Source organism: Bombus pyrosoma, linkage group LG17 (assembly GCF_014825855.1).
Source record: "Bombus pyrosoma isolate SC7728 linkage group LG17, ASM1482585v1, whole genome shotgun sequence".
NCBI classification, from domain to species: Eukaryota; Metazoa; Arthropoda; class Insecta; order Hymenoptera; family Apidae; genus Bombus; species Bombus pyrosoma.
Window position 1 is genome coordinate 4,852,650 of NC_057786.1, and position 25,601 is coordinate 4,878,250.

The following is a 25,601-nucleotide window of genomic DNA, read 5'->3' on the forward strand; positions in this document are numbered from 1 at the left end:
AAAAAAAAAAAAAAAAAAAAAAAAAAAAAAAAAAAAAAAAAAAAAAAAATGCGACCAATTAAGCCACAAGTAAACAACGAATTTAATAACTTCTTGCAACATAGATACGAAAACTGCAAGTAAACAATACTAGAACTGTGTGTGTGTACTGCGAAACACACCCTGTCAGGAGTAGTCTACGACGTAATATCTTGGAAGCTAAAGCCTTGCGACGGTTGTACATATGTATAATGAAGTAGTCTAAAATGTCGACCTTGAGAAACATTTCATGGTCATTGAAATCGGTTATTACCGGTTCGAAATTGGCGATGATCGAAAATTTCCAAATTATTTGTTGTTAATGCAAACTTTTGCAATTGATCACCATTTTTAAATATAATTGTATTCTGTACAAGATACGGAATTTAAATGAGAGTTCTGGATATCTTCGTTATTAATGATCCTATGAAAAAGATTCTTAGGACAATATTATTCTAGCTAAATGAACACTTTTATGAGATTTCGAAGTCATCGCTATTTTTTAAGAATAGAACTATATATATGTCGGAGATGAAAGAAGCCTTCCCTTTGGAATTTTGGGAAAATCCCTTAACACTTTAATCTAGATTCTACCATAGCCGCAATTAAGCAATTGTCGTCATTCAATCCGATTGTATTTGTTCGAGATTTGTGATAATGAGCTTGGGCTCGAGGCGACAACCAGTCGCCGAATGTAGCCGCGGTCAAAGGATGAACGTTTTGTCTAACAAAGGTATGGAGTAATAGTATAGCTCGCCTTAAAAAGAAATAGTTGTAGCGGCACTCGGCAGTAAACATTCCAACGGTTTCTGTCCGTTTTCCGAACGAAGGCAATCCGATGATCTCGTGCTCTTAGACACACCCCAATATAATTTTCCTCTGCAGCATCATCGTAACGGAAAGTCATTCTGTCTCGTGAGGTCTTATTAGCGGATTACATAGCGTCTTCACGATCAGTGAATATTCTACAAACAGTTAGTTTAGTAATACTTGTACCGCAGACAAGTAAGTCGAGTCCGACTTAGACTTTGGAAGAAAGTACATTTGTTATCCCGTTGACCGGGGATTCGTTATCGAACCTAAAACCATTGTCATTAGCGTCTAATCACCGCGGTTACTTGTCAATTCTGTAATATCCACACTTGTACTAATAATCATATTTGTACTAGTAAATATCTTCTCGATTGCATAATAACAATGTCTAATCCAAATGAAAATTCGTTGCACGCCCCTAACCCTAATCATAATGTGAACCCGACATATATATATTTCATTTTTATATATCTTTTTCCTGCATAAAACAGGATTAAAGCATTTAGGTTCAAAATTACTTGGTGTACAATGTAGCATACAGATGTAGTTTACATATGACAGATAAGGTAGAGCATAAAGTAGCACCGTGTTTATATTTTCTTCGTTTTTCACACACTGAATTTGATGAAATTAAAATTGAAATACCTCTTAAACTAAGTATTTCCAAATACAAATACTACATTAACACTTTTGTATGGAGGAGCGAGCATCAAGTCAACTGGTATATAAAGAAATATAGAGTCCCATCTAAGAAAATATTCATGATCTTGGAATCTCAAAAATAAAATAACATTACTTTATACATAACATTACTATTTTTAATTGTTACGAGACCAGCGAGGACATTCTATGGAACAATGCTGCAGTGTATTAGTAGATATGAGAACGTACCTGATGTTAGGTCAGGGAGCCACACGAGAAGGAAGAAAATTACTGCTCAGGGGATTTCGGAGCCCCCAGGCTCCGTCGGTGTTGCGGGTGGTGCATCTTCAGGCTCGCCCTGACGGTCATCAAACGACTGGGTGAAGAACGACGAGAGGATGGTCAGTCCCAGGGCCACCTCTCACGCGGTAAAAGCGATCAGGGATCAAGCGCTCTTGGAGAGTGACACGGAGAGGAGATTAGAGGAGGCTTCGATTAGACCAATTGAAATGAAGGATAGCACTAAGACTTTCTAGTCTTCAAACCGGGGCGAAGACTAGAAAGAAGCCTGATAGTAAAGGAAAAGTTGGGTCAGAGTAGCTACCTAACCCTCGATACGAACAGAACCAGAAAGGGGAAGAGATTGAAGAAGGAAGAAAAGACATTGTTGAAAAAGAAAGTGTTGGGAGTAAAAAGAAACAACGTGAGAGCCATAGAGAATGGGTCTTTCGCGGACGAAGGCAAAGATCCAACGCTAGGCCTAACGGATGTCGCGGGACTCATTAAGAGTCTGTGATTCCTTATAATGAATATGGAGATAATGATGAGGAGAATCAGCGATACCAGCAAGGATGATCCGACGCTAGAGAAGTTGAAGGCTGATAATGCAAGGGAAATAAGGAATGTGAGGCGTTGGATTGACACCAACGCCGAAATGAAAAGGAAACGTCGTGACAGGAGAACGGTGGCCACCCAGATGACTCCCAAGGAACAAGAGGAAATACACCGCGGTGGCGTGTCGATAGCCGTCCAAACCGAGGTCGGTCAGTCGACAAAAGGGAAAGGAATATCGCCGTTGGAAGAAAGAAGAACGACTAATAGGAAAAAGCCGAGGCAAGAGAAGCTATCATATGGTGAGGCATGTGGTAGGAACAGACAAAATGTTGAAAGCGAGGATGAATGGACGGTGATCGACAGGTGAAGAGGGATTAGGAGTGTAGCCGATAAGACCGATGAGGAGGCACTCAGAAATAAAGATGGTAAGGAAGAAAGAAGGGATATAGTAGCAAGGAGAAGGAGCGAAGCGATCTTGGTTAAAGTTGGCCAGGACGCTAACTAGATAGATTCCTACAGAGTGGTAGTGGGAGCGAAATGTGCTCAGGGAAACAACTGATGTGAGGGAGACCAGGGTAGGGCACATCTTGGTTGAAATTAACAATAAGGTATCGGCGGACGAGGTTGCAGTGAAACTGAAGACGGCCATGAAGAAGGACATGGAAATATCAAGTAGGGAGACCTTGGAGATAAAGAATATAGAATTCTCCCATCTCTATCCGGGAGGAGTTGATCGAGGAGATAGCCGCCGAGCTGGACATCAAGGAGGAAATATAGATTCAGGTAAAATCGTTGAGAACCCAGCAAGCGGTGGTGGTAGTTCCAGCGAATAGCATTCCAAGTGAGAAATCCATCATCAGGATTAGGACAGGGTTGACGACAGCAACAGCCAGAGTTATCCCGAGTGTCCTCAGATGCTATAGATGCCACATTCTGGGGCATAATGCGGCGAGGTGCACGGTACTCAGTCCAGGCAGGGAGCTATGTTGGAGGTGTAGCGATAGGGATCACGCTATAAACGGCTGTAGTAAGGAGCCAAGGTGTGCGATCTGCGCGGCGGAGAGAACAGTCAACCTGAGACATATAACAGGATCACTGGCATGTCCAGCGGTGAAGGATACGATGAGAGAAGGAAATAGACTTAGAAGATAATAATCCTAATTTTAAATTTGAATAGTTGTAGCTTGGCTCAGGAGCTAATATACCAGTATGCCCGCGAAACTAAAGTCGACGTGGTCTTATCGTAAAATACCAAAGGTATGTGTTGATATATGTATCATTTTCTGTGCTGGACTGGGTTAAATGAGAGATACTTGTATGTGAGTATCAATGTGTGGAAGTATGTGTGTGCGTAGCGTCTCGAAAACAGATGAATGAAAACAGTTCAGTCGGTTAACAGTCGGGTATGGAAGAAAGTGCTGAGACGCGTGCAAATGTGTATCGATGAATATATTAGAAATCGTCCATAAAATAAATATATAAATATTCCAATATTAATTCCAAGTGTAAATTTAGTGTTCCCGTAACATTATTTCGGCTTCCAAGATCCACAATTCTCAACATGGTAGCAAAAATCGTGGTTGCCGAGATTCAAGGTTATGGAACCACGTGTAACCGGAAGTGAATATATAAAAGTCAATTTTTAAAAAAATTGGAAATATGTTCTGAAGAGATAAAAAGACTATTGGTAGAACAAATAAAAGGAATCTGGATAATAAAGAAAACTATTTTTGAAAAAGAAGAAAAAAAGTATGAAAATAAAAAACGAATCAAGATGCCAAGGGACGATGAAATTAAACCGCAAATATTCGATGGACGTGATTACAAAATGTGGAAGAAAAGAATATTAATGTATTTAATGTGTAAAAAATGTTATGAACCGGCTATACGAGAGAAAATGGACACGGATGCGCAAGTTAACTGGGATGAAAAGAACCTAAAAGCGATAAACTACATCTATCGTAGTGTAACAAACGAACAATCAGAATTTGTTATTAGCCTAAATACAGCTTTAAAAATAATGAGAAAATTTGATGAAATGTATATGAAGGAATCAACAGCATTGCAAATGTAGTATCGTGAAAACAAAGGGCCTAAGTAGAGATCGGTCAAATCATAAAAACAGTGTTAATTTACATCGAAGAGAGCCTATATGACTAAGGTCACCTAGTTCTTGCGGAGTGAGATTAGAAAAAAAAAGGAAATAAACGCTAGTGGAGAAGGACGATTTTGTGTTCAAGGAGCGTTGACCGAGAGGTCAGAGTGTGCGAATCGAGAAGTGAGTGTGAATCGAAGGTCAGTGTTAGTCTAGAAGTCGAGGAGTAGAGTTGTTAGCGTTGTTGAGAGATAGAGTTGCTAGCGTTGCTGAGTTGCGAGAGTTGCTTGAGATAGAGTGTGATTTTTTGTATTTAGTTCCAGTTAAACAACCATCGTTTTCTGTCTAATTAATGTCGGTATAGTCAACTTATTGTAAATAAATTGTAAATAGTCGGGAAAAAGTTTATATCTAAATTTGCCCGATACTACAAGTGGGGGCTCGTCCGGGATTGAACAAGACAGAGAACGACACGTTTTAACGGAACTATTTGTGCTAGTGGAGAAAAATATAAAAATGGCAAATGTTGAAGACGAACGATTATCGGGTGAAGAGGGTTCGACGCTGGAGGAGCTGAGGAGTAAGCTCGCACGAATGAATCTTCCTACATCTGGTGCGAGATAGGTGTTGATTGCAAGGCTGAATCGAGCGTGTAGGGCTGCACAATCGTATCCTAAGGGATCGACGGGCGGTGAAGAGTCAACCGACCAGTGAGACTTAGGAAATGTGCAGAAAGCTGAGCGCGATCGAGATGAAGACGAAAACCTCGAGAAAATGAAGACGAAGGAGTTGAAAGAGCGCCTCGCTAGTTTGGGTTTAAAAACGACAGGAGGAAAAACCGAATTATGCGCACTACAAGCGGCCATGGATGGAAACGATATATCGTCGGAAGAAGAAAGCGACGACGAAAGTGAGGACGAAGTCGGTAGAAAAAACATATGAGAATAGAAAAGAGGTACGCGAAGGGTGTATCAGGACTGTGACAAACATTATCGAAGAGCATGTGTTGGTTCGACATTGAGCTTCAAAGACGTTGAAGACGCATTAGAGTCGTTTAGTGGCGACAAAGGCGAAAATGTCGAGCGATGGTTCAAGTCGTTCGAGGCAGTCGCAGATACGTGCATGTGGCCGGATGGACAAAAGACGATCTACGCGAGGAAGCTGCTGAAGGAATTAGCGAAAATATTTGCGAGCTTCGAGTGCCATGACAGGACTTGGCATGAGCTGAAGAAAAGGCTAGTTAAAGAATTCTCTAAGAAGGTTAATAGTCGGCAAGTACATCAGAGACTTAGGGAAACGAAAAAGAAAAGCGACGAAACATGCTAGGCTTACATGTACTGCATGCTCGAAATAGCTAGCCATGTGGATATAGAGGAGGAAGCAAAAGTGGAATACATAATAAACGGGATAGTAGACGACGAGATCAATAAGTCTATACTATACGGCGCTATGTCAATCAAAGAGCTGAGGAAGAGATTAATCACGTACGAAGAGCAGAAGAGTCGTAGAGCAAAGTCGATTGCGAAGCCGGCCAAAACCGAGAAGAATAAGAAGTCCAGTCGAACTGCAGATGTGAAGAAGACGCGATGCTACAATTGCAGTGACGAAGAGCACGTGTGTGCAGAGTGTCCGAATAGGTCGGGGGGACTTAAGTGTTTTAAGTGTAGAGGGTACGGACACATTGCATCGAGGTGCGACAATCTGGATGAGTCCTTTAAAAAAGTTTATAACGTGCAGAATTTGTTGCAGACGAAGCGTGGTAAAGACGTTAAGATCGGAAATTTCGAATTGAGAGCGGTAATAGATACTGGTAATGAACTGACCTTAATGCGGGCGGATCAGTATTTAAAAATTTTAAATATCAGTATTTAAAAGTCCACACTGGGTCGGGAAATCATTGGATTTCGCGGTGTCGGTTCCCAAAGAAATCTTACGCTCGGGAAAATTTCAACAATATATTGTGATAGACGATGAGTCGTATGGCATAACGCTACATGTAGTTCCGAACACTACGATGCAACATCCGTTGTTAATAGACACAGACTTCCTAGATACCATCGAGATAAGCATGAAGAGGGGAAACATCTCCATTCGTAGAATAAAGGACGAAAATTCCGATGAGCTTCCGGAGGTCCTTAAAATAGACGTGGAGACGGGGGCGCGTGAGGTAGATTTGTCCTATGTCAAGAACATGCAACATAAGAAGGCAGTAGAGAATTTGATTCGAGATTATAGGCCACAGAAAACGCGCGAAGTAGGAATCGAGATGAACGTAATACTGCAGGACGATCTTCCAGTTTACGAAAGGTCGCGAAGACTATCTCCACGAGACAATGTCGAAGTCGATAAACAGATCGAAATGTGGCTGGAAGACCGAATAATACGTCAGTCACATTACGATTAGGCCACTCCGATGGTTGAAAAGAAATGGCTCAACTAGAATTTGCGTTGATTATAGACGATTAAGTCGAAAGGTATGTGGCGGCACTCGACAACACAAATACCGCCACTAACTAGCAACGGACGACGGTAGCGCAGTGGTTAGCGCCTTAGGTTACGAACGTTCGGATCCCGGGATCGAATCCCGGCGACCGAAGTCCGATTTTTCTTCCACGATTCTTAAATAGGGAGAAAAATACTGCAGTACCCCAACAGCAGCGGCATCTACAACCAGCAGCAACTAATACCACGGACTACTTACATAGACAGCCACCTCAGGTAGTTAAGAATAGATTAGATACCCACTGCCCTTGATCGAAGACCAATTAGATTTATTGCGCGGCTCGAGGGTATTTAGTACGTTGGATCTTAAGAACGGATTCTTTCATGTTCCTGTTGGGGAAAGTAGCAGAAAATATACGGCGTTCGTAGTCCCCACGGGCTAGTATGAATTCCTTAAGATACCGTTTGAATTATGCAATTTGCCGGTCGTTTTTCAGAAGTTCATAAATACGGTTATACCTGCTCGGTATTCCGTTCAAGATCGTTACAGATTGCCAGGCGTTCGCATTTACGATGCGAAAAAAGGACTTGTGCGTACGTGTTGCGAGGTGGGCAATCCTTTTAGAAGAATTTGACTACAAGGTGGAGTATAGACCCGGGAACAGTATGATGCATGTCAATGCGTTGAGTCGAATTCCGCTACCCGAGGTCATGCTGATAGACGAGGACGAACGAGAGATTATTAAACGATTGAGAGAAGCACAGTTGCAAGAGGATGACCTGCGATGGATTCGAGACAACATCGAGCAGCATGGGGCCGTCGGGTACGTCCTAAAGAACGGTATTTTATCCTGAGAAATAAAGGATACACCGCTGTTGGTCGTGCCAAAGTTGATGCAAACTCAAGTCGTTCGACGAGCTCACGAACGTGGCCACTTTGGCACCACCAGAAAAGAAGCGTTGTTAAGGAAAGACTATACTAGTTCAAGGGAATACGCGAGAAAGTGGAAAAGGTAGTGCAGAGTTGCATCGACTGTATCCTTGCGGAGAGAAAGCAGGGAAAACAGAAGGGGTTGCTGAACACCATCGACAAGGGGGAGTTGTCATTCGACACTTATCACGTCGACCACCTTGGACCATTACGCTCTACAAAGAAGAGTTATCAGCATATCTTTGTAGTGGTTGATGCTTTTACAAAGTTCGTCTGGTTGTACCCCACCAAGTCGACGGGTTCTGCCGAGGTTATTAGTTGCTTGAGGAAGCAGTCTGTGAGTTTTGGGAATCCGAGGAGAATCATCTCCGATCGCGGGACGGCATTCACATCCGGCGCCTTTGAAGACTATTGTAATGAGGAAGGTGAGCAGGCCGCGATGTTCCAGGGAGAGAGCGAGATTAGTTGCGCACAAAAGCAGAGAGACGGATCGAGGACATCCAAGCCCAAAACAGACGGACGCGCATAACAGGAGACGTAAGAAAAAGGCGGCGACGTACAAGACAGGGGATCTGGTGGCGATCAAGAGGACGCTACATGGTGCAACGAAAAGGCGACCACGAGGAGTCGCGTACAACTTCCACAGCAGCTGATCACATGAAGTGGTGGAACGTTGGTATTAGTGATATAAGTATGAGCAGTGATGATGAGCACATCTGAGGGCAGATGTGATTGTCAGGTATGGCCGAATGTAGTATCGTGAAAAAAAAGGCCTAAGTGGATCTTGCGGAGCATGGACGTAGTGAGATTAGAAAAAAAGGAAACAAACGCTAGAGAAGAAGGACGATTTTGCGTTCAAGGAACGTTGACCGAGAGGTCAGAGTGTGCGAATCGAGAAGTGAGTGTGAATCGAAGGTCAGTGTTAGTCTAGAAGTCGAGGAGTAGAGTTGTTAGCGTTGTTGAGAGATAGAGTTGCTAGCGTTGCTGAGTTGCGAGAGTTGCTTGAGATAGAGTCTAATTAATGTCTGTATAATCAACTTATTGTAAATAAATTGTAAATAATCGGGAAGAAATTTATATCTAAATTTCCCCGATACTACACAAATTTGTATAAGAAGTAGACTAGACATGATGAGGCTGGAAGACTTTGAGGAATCAAATTCATTTTTCACGAAATTTGAAAAAACGATAAATGAATTAAAGAGTGCTGGTGCAAACGTAAGTGAACGTGAAAAACTCGACTACATGCTGAAAACACTACCACAATCATTGAGCTATATTGGTGACTTAATCGACTCATTGAAAGAAATTACAATGTAGGAAACGCGTAACCAGAGTAAAAGTGATAGGAAAAGGTCAAATGTATTCAAAATTGAAAAAGAGGACATAAAGTGCCATGGCTGTGGAAAGTACGGCCACGTGGTAAGAAATTGCACAAACACGTGCAGAGGCGGAAACAATGGCGGAAACAATGGAGGAGCGCAATGGCAAGGAGGTGCGTACCAGCCGCAGCAGAATAGGGGTCGCGGCGGACGAAGTTTTGGCCAAAGAGGACGAGGATACGGTCAACGAGGATTTGACCAACGAGGACGAAGCAGAATCTGGCAACAACGCTACGACGGGGCCAGTCAACACGACGCAAATTATTCATACAACGAGAGCTACGACGACCAAGGAATTGAATGCTTCCTAACGCAAGTAGAGCGCGATAATAGTATGAATGATATTACAGTATATACTAGCGATACGCGAAAAATATATTGGTTATTGGATAGTGGATGTTCAGATCACATTGTAAATGATGACTCTTATTTTGTTGAGTACGAAAATTTAAAAAACCCGATAAATGTAAAGGTAGGAGACGATAGAATTCTAAAAGGAACAAAAGTCGGAAAAATTTTAACTTACTTTGAAGTAAACAAAAGGAGGATTAAAATCACAATGTCTAATGTATTTTACGTGAAAGAAATGGATAATAACTTGATTAGCTATGCGAGAGTAACCAATAAAAATAAGATAGTCTCAGCAAGAAATACTTCGAAGATATATAACAAATACAGAAAGTTGATAGGGATCGCATTCAAAGATCATGGTTTATATAAAATAAGTAGTTGCATTGAAAGGCAAGAATCACACGCTAAAAATGTAGAAAAAATGACAAATAAGGAAAAATTTCACAGGGTCTTAGGACGTATAAACTTTAATTATTTAGATACAATGTGTAAGAAAAAATTAGTTGAGGGACTGCCAGAAAAATTTGAGCGAGTACAATTAAAATGTGGTACATGTATCCAAAATAAAATGCACAATTTACCCTTCCAAAATAATCGTAGTAGAGCACGCGAGATTTTAGAATTAGTACATACCGATTTAAAAGGACCTCATAAAAATACCGGGTTTTATGGATCTAAATATTTCTTAACTTTTCTAGACGACTACAGTAAGTGCGCATTGATTTATACTTTGAAATCAAAAGGTGAAGTTTACAATTGTTTCCTTGATTATACATATAAACAAAGTTGAAAATCTTACTGGTAAGAAAATAAAGAGACTAAGATGCGATAAGGGAAAAGAATACATGAACAAAGACATGTACAATCTAATTAGGGAAAAGGGAATTTTCGTAGAACCATGCCCACCTTATGTTCACGAGTTAAATGGAACAGCTGAGCGCTACAACAGAACAACCATGAATTCCGCTAGATGCTTATTACATGATTCAAAGCTGACTATTAAATATCGGCCGGAAATAGTTAGATCCGCGGCGTACTTAAAAAATAGAACCATTACGAACACATATGAAAATATTCAACCTATCCCGAAACCGGTTAGGGACCCCGCACTACTATCGTCATACCGACCGATCAATATGTCGCCAGCACTCAGTAAAGTCTGGGAACACGTCTTCAAGAATTTAATCGAGGAAAGGCTGGGGCTCGACCCCTTCCATATAAATGAATTTGGATTTTGCAGGAAGAAGAGTACAGTGGACGCGTTGCACCGAGTAGTTGAATTGGCGGACAGCTTCAGAAGAAGAAAACGGATATGTGTGTTCGCAGCGGTGGACATCAAGAACACGTTCAATACTTTTACTGGAATAAGATTCTGCTGGAGGTTGAAGCAAGAGAGATGTCCTGGAAACTTTTATGTCTTCTAGGCAGCTACCTAAAAGACGGGAAAATTGTAGTTCGTAACAACGGAGGGACGGTGAATAGGAACGTTTACGCGAGTGTCCCACAGGGTTCCATATTAGGTTCCCTGTTATGGAATCTTGTCTACGGCGGCCTCCTGAAGGAGCTTCAGGATATCCTTCGTTTGAATGCGATGGCCTTCGCCGACGACCTGGCATTGATATTTGACCTGACTAGCCAAGAGGAGATCGGGTAAGCTTGGGCAGGGCAATGAAATGCACCCACTTAACCCAGTGACGCGGGTCACTGGGTATGCATAAGTGCATTTTCCCCTCCTCGCGAAAATAAGATCAGGGAGCCACAGGATTATTGATTGCGGATGAGGGTGAATGTATAAGCAGGGTGCCACTAGACTGAAGTCACTTGCGGTCGACCTTGACGTGAAGTCCCCAATGTGAAATCCGAGAGCCACTAGGAAAAACGGTGTAGATGACGTGCTATTATTTATTAATTATTTATGGAGGACTGAAAGGAGAAAGGACTGAAGGAAACATTAATACTTCGTACTTGAAAATTCCATGAGGGGACCAAAAGAAGAAGGCATGGTCAAGACATGTAGCTAAACCATGAAAAGAAAGAGAACAAAGCTAAAGGCTAAAAATATTATATACTGGTGGACACGGGAGATTAAGATGGGAGGGAAAGAACTGATCACGAAAAGATATATTTTAAAAACTTTGAAATAGAGAAGTAGACTGCACCTAGAAGAGCTTCGTAGTGCTGGGAGAAGGAATGGCTAAAAATGAGGGGAAATGACATGATGGACTCGGTTAAACTCCGGCTTAGCCAGGAAGTTAAAAAGTTAGCTCGGAAGTAACCCGAGCTTATGCATGCGCTCATCATCACGGTGCCTGAGGAGGAGAGAGTGGAGAACGACGAATTGGAAATTGTACAATTACCCTCATCCCCTGGGGATCCCTGACGCGATAAACGCTGGACCACCGTGGAGGTTTTAACCAACAAGAATTTGGCACTATTTCGCAACCTTTCTAGGGTGTGCAGTTTCTATGAATATTTGCATATTTTCAAAAAGAGGGACATTCTCAACTGCCCCTGATTGCGCAATACGCACCCAGAAGAAAAAGTAAAGAAGTACGAGGGTTCCTGTGAAAGTGTTGAACGGTCAGGTATACGGTTGTATTAAATACATTATAATTTGTTAAAAAATACCCTGATCCCTCCATCAAATTCCTATAACAATAACAACGGTGGCATCAGAAAATATTAAGCGAGTAAGCAAATTAAACAACAAAACGTTCTCAGGAATTCCTTGAAATCCTACCATCATGTATTTGTATTTGAGTATTTTGCGTACCTGTGGTGAAGTTAATCAGCTAATTTTAAAACATAGGACTCGTTGAATTCGTCAGAAATGAGTAAAGGTAACATGGAATAATTGTCGTTAGTTATCATTTCTTAAATAAAATACATTACCAGGAACGAGTGTCTTGAGCAATTTATCCAGTTTTTTGCATAATTCTATTTTCTCGATGAGGAGATCTTTTTCAACTGCTGCTAATCCTCCAGTTTGTTGTCCAATCAATTGAGCCAGAGCAATCGTTACATCAATATTGTAAAAATGATTTGGGTGGAGTATACTTTCGTAACGACTTATAAATTCTTTACATGCAATAATGTCATTTTTCTTCATAGTTGAAAGGTATATACCAATATTTTCTAACATTTTTTCAATTTCCACATAAGGAACAATTGATTCACAAATTTTGCATGTATAATCCTGTTCCTGTTCAAAAAAAGTTTTTGGTAATATGTATCCTGGACAATTCCTGGAAAGAAGCAAACAGATCAAATCATTCTTGCATACAAATAATTTGAAAAATAATGTTCCCCAACTTTTCGTGATATTTTTATGTTAAAGAGAAAGAGTTTAGGACTTTAAGATTTTAAGAGCTCATAGTACTTTTCAAGAGGATGTGTAATTATCATGGATTCTGAAAGCAACTCTTTTGCTGTAAAATTAACTTTCTTTATTTACAAGTATCTGACATTGTACGTCAGCCTCTTCACAACATATTCCAAATAAACCACAGTTTAGAGTTAGTTTAGAAGTACTATAACATTGCCACCCTCATTCCTGGACTATCAATAAAAAAATGACTGCTTTATGTTATTTTTATTTTTATTTATAAAAAATTGTATATTTCAAATTATGTATTTTTCTTTAAGCTCAAATCAGGATTATTATTAATATAAACTTGCGTTCGTTTTTTTATATTTTTTTATAAAAAATTAGCAACAAAATATATTCGAGGCCAGACACCGCGTATCCACGTGAGTGCACCACGTAATCACAACTACCAAGCATAAACAGAGGGCTGGTAGTTCGGTTCAGTTTCTCGATTAGTAGCTTCAAGAACCGACTTAGAGACTAGATCTTTGAGAAACCAAGAGACTCACGATCGGTTGGTTCGCTTCAAGTTTAATGAGGTCGCGAAGAGCTTAATCACCGAAACCCTAGGATTTACCTGATACGGTTTTATCTGTCCGTGTAGAGCTCTCAAGATCAACCTGATTAAATTAGCTAGCGTAGGAACACTTTTGGTTTAAGGACACAGTCTGGGCTAAACCTAATGTTGATTTAAGGTTCGTTCTACGTCTAATGATCTAGCAAGGAGCGGAGCTCCTTAGTAGCGGCGTTGCCGCTGGCTAAATGAAACTTACTGGGTTTACTGATTTTGAGCTTTATCTACAAAGTCCCTTGGTCTAGCCTGCATATGAGCAGTCAGTTTAATTAATAAGATAGATTTTAATCATCTAAATTATCGTACATATTGAAAACGTTTCAGAATATTATAAACTTCCGTGTTCAAACTTTCAATATTATATCATTATCATTCAAATACTTGTCATTTTAATTTATTATATTAGTATTATTGTATTTATTGTTTCACTATTGTTATTGATATTATTTTCATTGAATAAATCTCTGTTTAAAGATCTTAACCTGCGGATTTCTATTCTTAACAGCGCGCCACACGAACATTATTCCCACTCTTACGCCACCGATGGTAACCGTTCTTTTATCAATAACAGGTGCAATAACTCTGAAAGCGTTTCTTCAAGATTGTCGCTATAATATTCGTTAATGCCAACAAAAATTATTTCATAACGATCTAGACGAAGGAGCTTCGAAGAATGATTGAAGCGTGAATTACAAGCTTTTTTGGACAGTAGAATTCCCATTATCCGAATTTATGGAGGAAATTAATGGAGTGATGACTGCTTGAATGAGGGAATTTGCGGATGGTAGAACACGCGTGTTTTATTATCATTATCGTTTCATTTTTCAAAAAGAATAATTCAAGAACAATTACAAAAGGTACAATATAATATAAACGTAATTTTTTAAATCATTTATGAACTCCATATCTTTTTTACTGCTATATCAAATAAATTTGTTAATAGCTTGAGCTGCGTTGAATCATCCTATTTATACCTAAAGAGAGTGGTTTTCAACGTGGGAGGCGCAGAGTATTGCCAGGGGACGCGCTAATTTTTTTAATAAAATATTAATTTTCATACCATAATATCTACAAATAAATAAAACTTCATATCGTAAAGTACGTATATGTTATAACAAAATCTTGTTATTGTTCTGTTAATTGTAGTTTTCAGCATTTTTTATTATTTAAAACGCGTTTATATTATTATGGCGGATGGAGAATCAGCATAATTTTTATTTTTGCACCGCTCCTCCTTGTCGTAGCCAGTCGTCGCCGACGCCAGTTGGTTTGAATTTGCCGCGTTTCGTCCCGGGACTACCGGTGGACTCGTCAGTAAGGCTATGTTCGGTAGTTCTTGCCTTAAACGCAGAGGGAGTCTCGCTAGCTGCGGTATTTGTATTATGCTTGTGTATATTCGTCCGCTAGCCAGAGAGATAAACTCGTTGTCGTCGTAGTAGCCCTCTGATGTTGACGGTTGGGTACCCGGATCACCCGAGAGACGTTACGTTCGCGTTGATGTCCTCTACCTGTTGGCGTCCTTTTGTTACCGATCCGCCACATTATTATATCTATTCAAAAAGTAAAAGGTAGGGAGGCGCGAAAAGAAATTTTTTTAGGGGAGGTGTAGTAGCATAAAGGTTGGAAACCGCTGTCTCGAGACACTTAGGTCCATTAATGTTATAAACGTTTCGAAATAAGAAGACTTTCTTATGTCTGAAGACCACTTTCTTGTGGACTTCCTTTTTCAGCATGCGAACTTAAAATGTTGGAAACAATATTTATCCAAATTTTAAAACTTCTTCGCACAATAACGTAGCTAGACTTAAATACTGACGTTTCCTTATTGCTGATTTATAGAAACAATTATTATACAGCAGAGTTTAGATACCTATTTCTTCATTTATAGTTTTTCTATTTCTTGAAACACCTCAGTAGTTTTCAATTACATGTATCTGCTTTTTGACGTTATCAACTGTAGATCTTTGCAATTTCTGCAATACTTTTACAGCTTTTTTTGGTGTTTGAAGTATATATTTTCTGTTTTTTTTTAATATTTAATACGACATGTTTCTTCCTTGATATCATTATACGCGAAATACTAACGCGATCTAGCTCAACACTAAAATAATAGAAAAATATGAAATTATAGAGGGACGTAAGTAGAAATATTGTGTAATTAATAACACGTTTGGATAGTGGAACGTCTGAATAATAAAATATTCAGATAATAGGTCTTCAGATACTGCAAGTCTCACTATATTGACTTTTACCGATAAAAGATACAAAAGTCACGCACACTTCTACTATTTGGCTTTTTATGTTTTATATTTAAAACAAAATTCGTGTGTGACTCCTGCATTAAATAGAATGGAGGTTATCAATCCGTTAGGAAGATACTTTCGTTGAGGTAAGAATCTGATGGAAGAATAAAAGATATGTTGCGTCTTCATATCGGAAGTTGGCGAAAATACAGAAAAATTCTATAGAACAATCGTCGCAGGACCAGAAAAAAATATTAATTCATATAGTACATCGATGGAAGACATTTACAGATAGATAGGAGTAACAGATTTTTCTACTAAACAGCATTCAGAAAATTTATAATTTATTTGTCGGAGAAGGATTGGAAGTATAGGCGTCTGATGAACCTTCACTCGAATTGACCATCGTGGTCATGTATTCTAGCTGATCGTTATTGGTACCGAGGCAATGATTACAAGAGGTTACAGGTAATGACGGCAATCGGACAAACGAGAGGTCGATGATAATGAATTTAGGTTCGATACGAATCCAGGGCCACGGGAGGACGAATCCGATATGATACACGATCCTGGTGTGATTCAACGTACAAGTCGTAATGACTCTCTCAATTACTAACTCCATAAGTTTCTCGATAACTAACTAACTCCCAGTACAAATGGTTATATAGTCCTCTCCCCACCTCCTGGGTCAATCTTTGTTTTTAAGGAGAGCTGCATAATTATTTCATACCTCTGTTGTTACATGTCCGTCCCGTGACCGCGGCTACGTTCGGCGACTCGTTATGTCACCTCGAGCCCAAGCCCATCGTCATAAACCTTGAGTACACATAATCGGATTAGCGTCTTACAACTATTTCCTATTTTTATTGCTTAATTGATGTCCTTTCATCTCCGACATATACATTTATTGGAAAAGCACGGGGAGAACTTAAATTGCGGTATATGTATGTTGTAAATACTATCTCGTGTTGGTAACCTTAAATTAATGTACAGATATATATTGACTGTAGTACTGTGTTACATGATGGCACAATAAAGAAATTCATTTAAAATATCGAACGAGTAAAAAGATTTGACTTTACATCAGGATTTTGATGTAAAGTATATATTATGTAGGTAATACGTACAAATAAATAGGGAATTGCATATATATGTCGGGTTGGCGTTGGGATTAGGGTTGTGGGCGTCAAATGAACCTTCACGGAAATTAGCCATTGGTGCGGTACAACACAGGTGAAATTTATTACAATAATGGAGATATTACAGTCTTGACAATTAACCGTGGAGATGAGGCACTCGCGACGCTAATGACTCGGTCTCAGGTTCGTTAACGAATCCGCGGTCAACGGGATAATAGATATACGTTTCCCCAAAATCTAAGTCTGACTCTTTGCTAAGAAAACGTGAAGTATTCACTGATCGTAAAGACGTTACTCTTTCTCTTCGATGAGATTGCACGAGAGAATGACTTTCCGTCACCATGATGTTACAGAGGAAAACTATAATGGGGTGTGTCTGAGGACACGAGATTATCGGATTCGCAGAGAAAAGCCTTCGTTCGGAAAATGACGGCAATGCACGTTGCTGTTAATTGATTAATTTCTATGGTGGTGGTTGACGAAGGATGCTAATCACCCTTGGGAAAGAGAGTTGTTAGCGAGAAGCGTCGTTTGTAAGAAAAGCAGATTTCCCGTATTTTCCCGTAGTAGGTGGTAGATTTAGGGACTGTTAGGATAAAGACTGTTTGTTCATTTGAAGGACCTTAGTTAACAAAATCCTAAGATTTATAGCGGGTCCTCAGACTAGCTGAACATGTTCTGTGAAGATGCATCGACATCTGGTAATCATCTTGCCTGAAGAATAGGGCCTGTGTGTGGCGTGCCACGAGACAGAAACCGTTGGAATGTTTACTATCGAGTGCCGCTACAACTATTTCTTTTTGCAACATACAATTACTCTATACCTCTATTAGATAAAAACATTCATCCCGTGACCGCGGTTACGTTCGGCGACTGGTTGTCGCCTCGAGCCCAAGCTCATTATCACAAATCTCGAACAAAAACAATCGAATTGAATGACGACAATTGCTTAACCCCTTTCCGTGCCATTTAGTTCGACGAAACTCGGGCCCAAGCGGTAGACATCGACGCGCGCTAAACAGACTGATGCTCGTAAACAGTCGTAATACGAACCGAAATGTAGATGTATCTGGTCGCGAATCAGACGCGCGATATTTATGTTTGGCCCAAGTATCTGGTCGCGAGTCAGACTCGCGATATTCATGTTTGGGCCAAAATCTTCATCGCGAGTCTGACTCGCTAAAGTAAGGGAAGGGGTTAATTATGGCTATGGTAGAATCTACATTAAAGTGTTATGGGGTTTCCCCAAAATTCCAAAGGGAAGGCCCGGTGTCTTTTCATCTCCGACATATATATATATTGTTAAATATACTCAAGTGTTTCTTCCGCACCTATCACGATCTATCCGCCTGACTCTTATAGTTGTCCCAATTTGTTCTTTCGTCTGCAAGATTTCATCTGTTTGTAAAAGTTGCGTCTTTGCTTTCTATTATTCTTGAATAATCCCAAAAATGATATTTACCATTGAAATATCTTGTTGTTAAAAGATTATTATTATTATCGACTGTATTGAAGAAATCATTGAGTTCAGCCACAGTGAGTGAGTGTCTAAAGGTACAGTATATTATCTGGCACTACCCGGCGTCCTCTCCCCGGAGGGCGCGGGGCGCCTATGAAGGTCTCTCCCACGAAAAAAAGAGGTACAGTATACTATTATTACGATTAGTTATTGTTCATGTTAGGAAGATGATACATTTACACTGTACATGTGAATGTGTGTGTAAGCGTCAGAGAGCGTCCAGGCCTTAGTTGGGACAAAAAGACGATTGGCAGTCGTTAGAAGCATTTGGAAGAGTCGGTTGACAACAAGCCTGCACTATGGGGGATGGCAGCAATGAGTCACATAAATAAAATAGAAACAGAGCAAGCAAAAATCTTAAGGACAATAGTTAACGCTCCATGGTACGTCAGAAATGAAGATATACGAAAAGACTTAAAGATTTCAACAGTCAAAGAGGAAACCGCCAGATATGCAAAAAAGTATAAAGAAAGACTTGCAACACACCCAAATCAGCTGGTTGCTGAAACGAATAAAATAATAATAGAAAGAAGACTGAAGAAGAAGCATCCTGCAGACCTCACAATAGAACAATAAACAACCTGGAAGATGGAGTCCCGCTGGGGGTAACCATCCACATGCTATATTTCATCAAAACTTAAATTATAATATTTTACCAAATGTCCTAATGGATAAATTGTAAAATGCAAACAAACAATAAATAAAAAAAAAAAACAAACCTGCGTGCGAGTAAGTTTTCGAGGTCTTCAGAGGATAATATATATGTATAGCTGTTGTGTGTGAATAAAATAAACTTTTGTATTTCCGAATCCCTCCTATGCCTTTACAGTTCAAAATTTATGTTGATCATCGTAGCCTGTATCTCATTTGATAGAGTAGACGTTGTATGTGTTTTATATTGCTTTTAATAAGAATTCCTCCATGAGCTCTGCCGCTTGGATGGGGTGTATCATAGTGTGTATAATGTGGAAACTTGAAATACGACTCGTTTGTTTGATGTGCTTGTTACATATTCTTTTAACTCTCCCATTCAATGATATGCGTTATATTTTATTTTGTTTATGGAGCGTTCAGGGTTGTGATAGACAATTTAGGGCAATTGTTATTGGAGTCGTTAAATTTTCAATTATTTTGTTACTTTCGACTGTTTTAGAGCAAAATTTTTTCAGGAAGATTTCAACATTGTTGTTATAGTTATTATTATTGTCGATTATGTCTGAGTCTATATTATTTTCCTTTTTTATTATTTCTTAGTTATTTTGCGCGTGTTCTAGTAATATTACCGTTGCTGATAAGTTGTGTTGTCATCTTCGTGACTGGAACAGTTGGCTGCGATTTTGGATTTAAGTTTATTTTTTGCTTTATCATAAAACGAGCACCTATTTCTATTAAACATTTTTCTCTCGTTTCGGTAAGTACCTTAAAGAGTTAAACCTATCTTTTAACAACTTATACATTGAATTTATAATATAATTTCAGATGATTGACAGAGTTTATAACGTGAAATCGTGTACTATACAGAGAAGAGAAAAAATGCAGACCTGGTGAATTATAATGTAATAGGTTATATTATAATAGATGTTTTCTCATGTAATCGTAAAAATAGAGTACAAAAAGTTTTATTACTGACTAAAACTGTCATGTCTCAAATTAATTCATAGATCACAGACTGACAAAGAATACGAACAATAAATACGAATAACATAAGTAGGAACAATTAAGAATTCGTACAAAGATGGACTCAGAGTCTTAAACACGGTATTACAAGCTATCATACTACTATATTAAAGTGTATTATTGAAACTTAGAACATTACAAAAGTATCAGAGATTGAATCAAGCGAAAGGAACAAAATATATCAGGTGGTATTAAACGTGTTAGTGTATTAAAGAGACGAGTGGTAAAATGTAATAGTCAATTATATTGAAGTCACTTTGAATATAAGTACAGAGATAGTGTATGTTTTTTTTTATTATTTATTTAAATTTTACAATTTGTCCAGCAAGACATTTGGTAAAATATTATAACTTAAATATATATAGCATGTGGATGGTTACCCCCAGCGGGGTACCATCTTCGTGTTTGTTAGGTTATATCCTTTGTGAATATAGTGTATGTCGCTCGTATGACTTGCTGTGATAATTTGCTATGCTGATCGCTCCAGAGACTCTCTTAATGATTCGCTATAAAGATGCTGTATGATGATACTGACTCCTAGAGAGCACGTTCGTCTATTCATAACTACTATTGTTATTATAAAAAGTTCGAATGTAATTCCGGTTGAGGATTACAAATAACGTTGATAATGTTTTGGTCCGGAGTTTGTTATTTTTTGAACCTATTAAATCGAAACAGCGTTAACACCCTAAGGCACAACAATATGAGTCATTCCCGATTCGAATCGTCCGATGACTCATGTGCCGCTACATAGTATATATATATGTCGGGTTGGCGTTAGACTTAGGGGCGTGTAACGTGTCTTCATTAGGACAAGCCATCGTTGTTGTTCAATGGAGATAATATTTACAATTATATGTACAGATGTTGATGTAACAGAGTTTGACAATTATACGTGGTGATTAGACACTTTAGATGTTAAAGACAATGTTCTTAGGTTCAATAACGAATCCACGGTCAACGGGGAAAACTCTTTGTTCAATAGAATATATTTTGAAACACAAAGTGACGTTAGCTGTGTCGTTTGGTTTCTTTCTGACTGACCAAACGATGTGAGTAAACTCTCCAAGGCGATCACGAGAATAAAAGATTGATACGATCACATTTGTCAATTGTATATTGACCGAAGATATCAACAAAATTCCAAGCGCCGTTACTAGGCAGACCCGCGTAGAGCTGACATTGCTCCTACCTGGGGCTTGTTTGATAATACAGCGTGTGTCCCTCAATATTGGTATTTCTTCTGTTAGGTAAAAACGTTCATCCCGTGACCGTGGCTACGTTCGGCGACCAGTTGTATCACCTCGAGCCCAAGCCCTGTCATAAACTGTCATTGTCACTGTCACAAATCTCGGGCAAACATAATCGTATCACAACAACTACTTCTAAGTTCTATTATTTAAGTACAGCTATAATAAATAGTTTAGACCAAAGTATTGGGGATCTTCCCAAAATTCCAAAAGAAAGGCCCGATGTCCCTACATTTCCGACATATACATGATATTGCCATAATCGTAGTACAACCGGCTGGGTGGTGATTCTACGTGTAAGAAAAACATTCTTTTTTATTCTTTTATTTAAGGCTTTGTTTTGAAAAAAGATGAGTTTGGAAATTCGCCAGGTATTAATTCTAAGTTTCGGGCTATGAAACTTCTGTTTTTGCTCGCGTTTATTTGTGTTGAGGTTACTAGATGTATGAACAAAGGAACGCGTGGATAAATTGTAAAGTAGAAAATATATTTTAATACAGAAGTGTAAGTACAAGTGGGAATATAATTTGACCTGGTCCCGATCCACACGCTAGTATTACACGCTCAAGAAGGCCATCCGCTCAGAAACAGTAATCAGAGATAAGATATAGACTCCGAGCCTCGGACTACTTTCGACACATCACGACCTTATCATCATAATCTACATCGAGGCTGTGACGCACCTTAGCCCACATCAAGATAGGACATCGACCACCGAGCTTCGGACTCCCTTGGACACATCACCACTATATCATCATAGGCTATACAGAAGCTATGACACACTTTAGTCTACATCATAGATAAGACATCGACCCTCGACCTTCGTATACTTCTCCACATCATAATCTACACCAAACCCCTCAACATCCAAAAACCAAAATGTATATAAGCCGAGACTTCAGACAGCTCGAGCAGTTCTTGCGCAGCCCTTTCTCCGGTTCAGTGTTAGTCTATTGCTTGTAAGTGGTGAATTTGCAATAAAGGAGCTTAGTAGTTGGGTTACGACTCAATATTCTCTTCTTTTATCATTCAACACTGAATTCTACGTGACACTCTCTTACGCACCTTATTGGCCCGGGATAGGTGATGCGTTTTTTAGCAGAGGTACGCTATTATTCTCATTACGTCGTCAGCACATGGCAGTTCTGTGTTAAATGACGCAGTGCAAAAGAGCCCGATAGAACCGGAGAGTGATAAGAGAGCACACTGTGCATTCTATAAAAATTCGGCTGGGCGAATTCCGAACACTATGCGTCGTATGAAATAATTTTGTACACAAAAATTACAGTGTTTGGAGGGACTCATTATATCGTGCATGTATCTTTTTTAATACGTGACGACGCTTTGAAGATTTCAAGGTCAACTTGTATATTTTACAGGGAATGCTATATTTTTTATATGAATGTACGAAAGAGTATTAAATCCTGAGTAAAAAGGAATTAACCTTTATGAGTCATAATAGTCGACGAATAATTTCGCTTTGTTTCCTGAAAATGTACTTTTTATAATATCAGGTTGGAAATTCAACATCATCAAAGATTTTCCTACGACACCGGTTTATCGATATTACAGATTTTACCTCATTGTACTCGCATCGTATTCACTGTCATAGTATCATAGACATTTGAGATTTGTAAATAATCATGAGAGGTACACTCTGAATTGCTTGTGCATCGAACCCAATGCTTCGCGAATTTATTCGTTCATATCCCCTGGTGTTGTTCACAACATATTATGTTATTTTAATGTACCCCACAGAAACTAATCTAGCGGTTTCAGCTATGATGAACGTCAGTTCACAAGATAACAATGACAACAGAAAGCAAATCGTGACATTGCCCATATTTAATAATACAAACTGTTGAAATGGTCACCACTTCTAACAAAACTCTACATCTGGTCTTTTTAGTTTTCTCAAGCACTGAAGTCATCGACAGCATATAGACAATAGACTGGGACGAAGGCAAACCATAGACAATAGACAGGCGACGATGGCTTCGGGATTTCCAGTTATAGGGTAACACTGCTAGTGTCACGTAGAATTCAAGGTTGAATGATAAAAGAAAGGAATACTGAGTCGTAACCCAACTACTAATCTTCTTTATTACAAATTCACTACTTACAAGCAATAGACTAACACTGAACCGGAGAAAGGGCTGCGCAAGAACTGCTCGAGCTGTCTGAAGTCTCGGCTTATATACATTTTGGTTTTTGGATATTGAGGGGTTTGGTGTAGATTATGATGTGGAGAAGTATCCGAAGGTCGAGGGTCGATGTCTTATCTATGATGTAGACTAAGGTGTGTCATAGTTTCTGTATAGGCTATGATGATAGGGTGGTGATGTGTTCAAGGGAGTCCGAAGCTCGGTGGTCGATGTCCTATCTTGATGTGGGCTAAGGTGCGTCACAGCCTTGGTGTAGGTTATGATAATAAGGTGGTGATGTGTCGAAAGGAGTCCAAAGCTCGGAGTCCATGTCTTATCTCTGATTACTGTTTTTGAGCGGATGGCCTTCTTGATCGTGTGACAAGAGCGCGGACTAAATGCGCAGTGAAAGTAAGAGCGATTGTTTTCCGAACCGTTATCGAAAATAAATCGTTTAGCAGGAAGAACCATTAAACCATGCTGTTGCAACAAAGACGCGATAAAGTTACTGCAACTCGTTTCCTCGATTTTCAAATTTTCCAATAAGTCGTATCAGCCCACGATTTCCATTCAGAAACATTAAAAGTTATTGGAGGTGATCGGGATATTCAATTAGTAGAAAATTTGTTTATAAAATATGCGTTCATTGATAGATTTAGTGCAGCCGAAAGATAAGCTTCAGACACTTTATTAACGCGATTAAAAGAGAGACATTTTTTAAGTAGAGCGATATTAAAAAGTGAAAAATACAGAGATCTAAGGAGGCGTGCTGTTTGTACAAAGCGCGGGAAGAACAAAACTTCCTTATGTCAACGTAGTATGCGATGTTAGCCTCTGTATAGATGAGTGCTCTGAGTTATATCATATAAAATTGAATCATTAGATATTAATTATTACTGTTATTAGAAATACTATCTTTTTATACACTCATCATAGTATCAAGGAGTTTGAACTTCAAATAAACGATTTTTCCAATTTTAATTGTAAGAAGTCTTGCATCTACAGAGTCAGAATAATTATTACTTCATTACTATATCTGCGACTACCTGACTTATATTGTTAACAGTAATAATCAGACATATGCATAACATACATATAGTACAACATATATGTCGAGTTGGCGTTAAGATTAGGGTTGGGGTTAAGGGCGTGAAACGAATCTTCGTTGTGATTAGACATTGTCGTTATGCAATAGAGAAGATATTGACTAGAGCAAATATGATTGTTACAGATATCGACAAGTAACCGTGGTAATTAGGTACTCGAGACGCTATTGACAATGATCCTAGGTTCGATAACGAATCCGCGGTCAACGGGATAATAGATGTACGCTCTCACAAAATCTAAGTCCGACTCTTGGTTAACAAAACGTGAATTATTCATTGATCGTAAAGACGTTATCCTTCTCGTCAATGAGATCGTCCGAAAAGAAGTGACTTTCCGTCGCGATGATGCCACAGAGGAAAACTATGACGGGGTGTGTCTAAGGGCACGAGATCATCGGATTCGTGGAGCGATGCCTTCGTTCAGAAGGTGAGGGAAATTGACGTTGCTGTTAATTGGTCAATTTTCATATCGGTGGTTAGAAAAGGATGCTAGCCGTCTTTGAGGAAAAGTTGCTAGCGGGAAGCGTCGTTCGTGAGAAAGTAGGTTTCCCCTATCTTCCCGCAGTTGGGACAAAGACTGTTTGTCCATTTGAAGGACTTTAGTTAACTAAATCTTAAGATTTATAACGGGTCGTCAGGGTAGCTGAATATATAGATGGAGATGCATCGACATCTGGTAATCATCTTATCCGGAAAATAGGATCTGCGTGTGGCGAGCCACAGAACAGAGACCGCTGGAATGTTTACAACTATTTCTTTTTTAAGGGGAGCTATACTATTACTCCATATCTTTGTTAGATAAAACGTTCATCCCTTGACCGCTGCCTCGTTCGGCGACTGGCTGTCGCCTCGAACCTAAGCCCACTATCACTAGTTCCGAACAATTACAAGTCGCCGAACGAGGCCGCGGTCAAGGGATGAACGTTTTGTCTAACAAAGATATGGAGTAATAGTATAGCTCCCGTTAAAAAAGAAATAGTTGTAACATTAGACAGTAAACATTCCAGCGGTCTCTGTCCCGTGGATCGCCACACGCAGATCATATTCTTCGGGTAAGATGGATACCAGATGTCG

The 25,601-nt window shown here is 39.4% G+C and overlaps 1 protein-coding gene across 15 annotated transcripts in view; it reads right to left on the reverse strand.

The window, feature by feature from the left end:
- The window catches only part of LOC122576994 (SET domain-containing protein SmydA-8-like), a 66,344-nt gene that overhangs the window by 13,266 nt on the left and 27,477 nt on the right, over positions 1–25,601 (reverse strand). For 14 of the 15 annotated variants that reach the window (XM_043747997.1, XM_043747998.1, XM_043748002.1 and 11 more), the window contains one exon: positions 12,401–12,753. In XM_043747997.1, the coding sequence (XP_043603932.1) occupies positions 12,401–12,753 (353 nt within the window). Of the gene's footprint in view, positions 1–1,722; positions 1,928–12,400; positions 12,754–25,601 lie in introns of all 15 variants that reach the window. The other variant, XR_006319991.1, reaches the window with a different exon arrangement.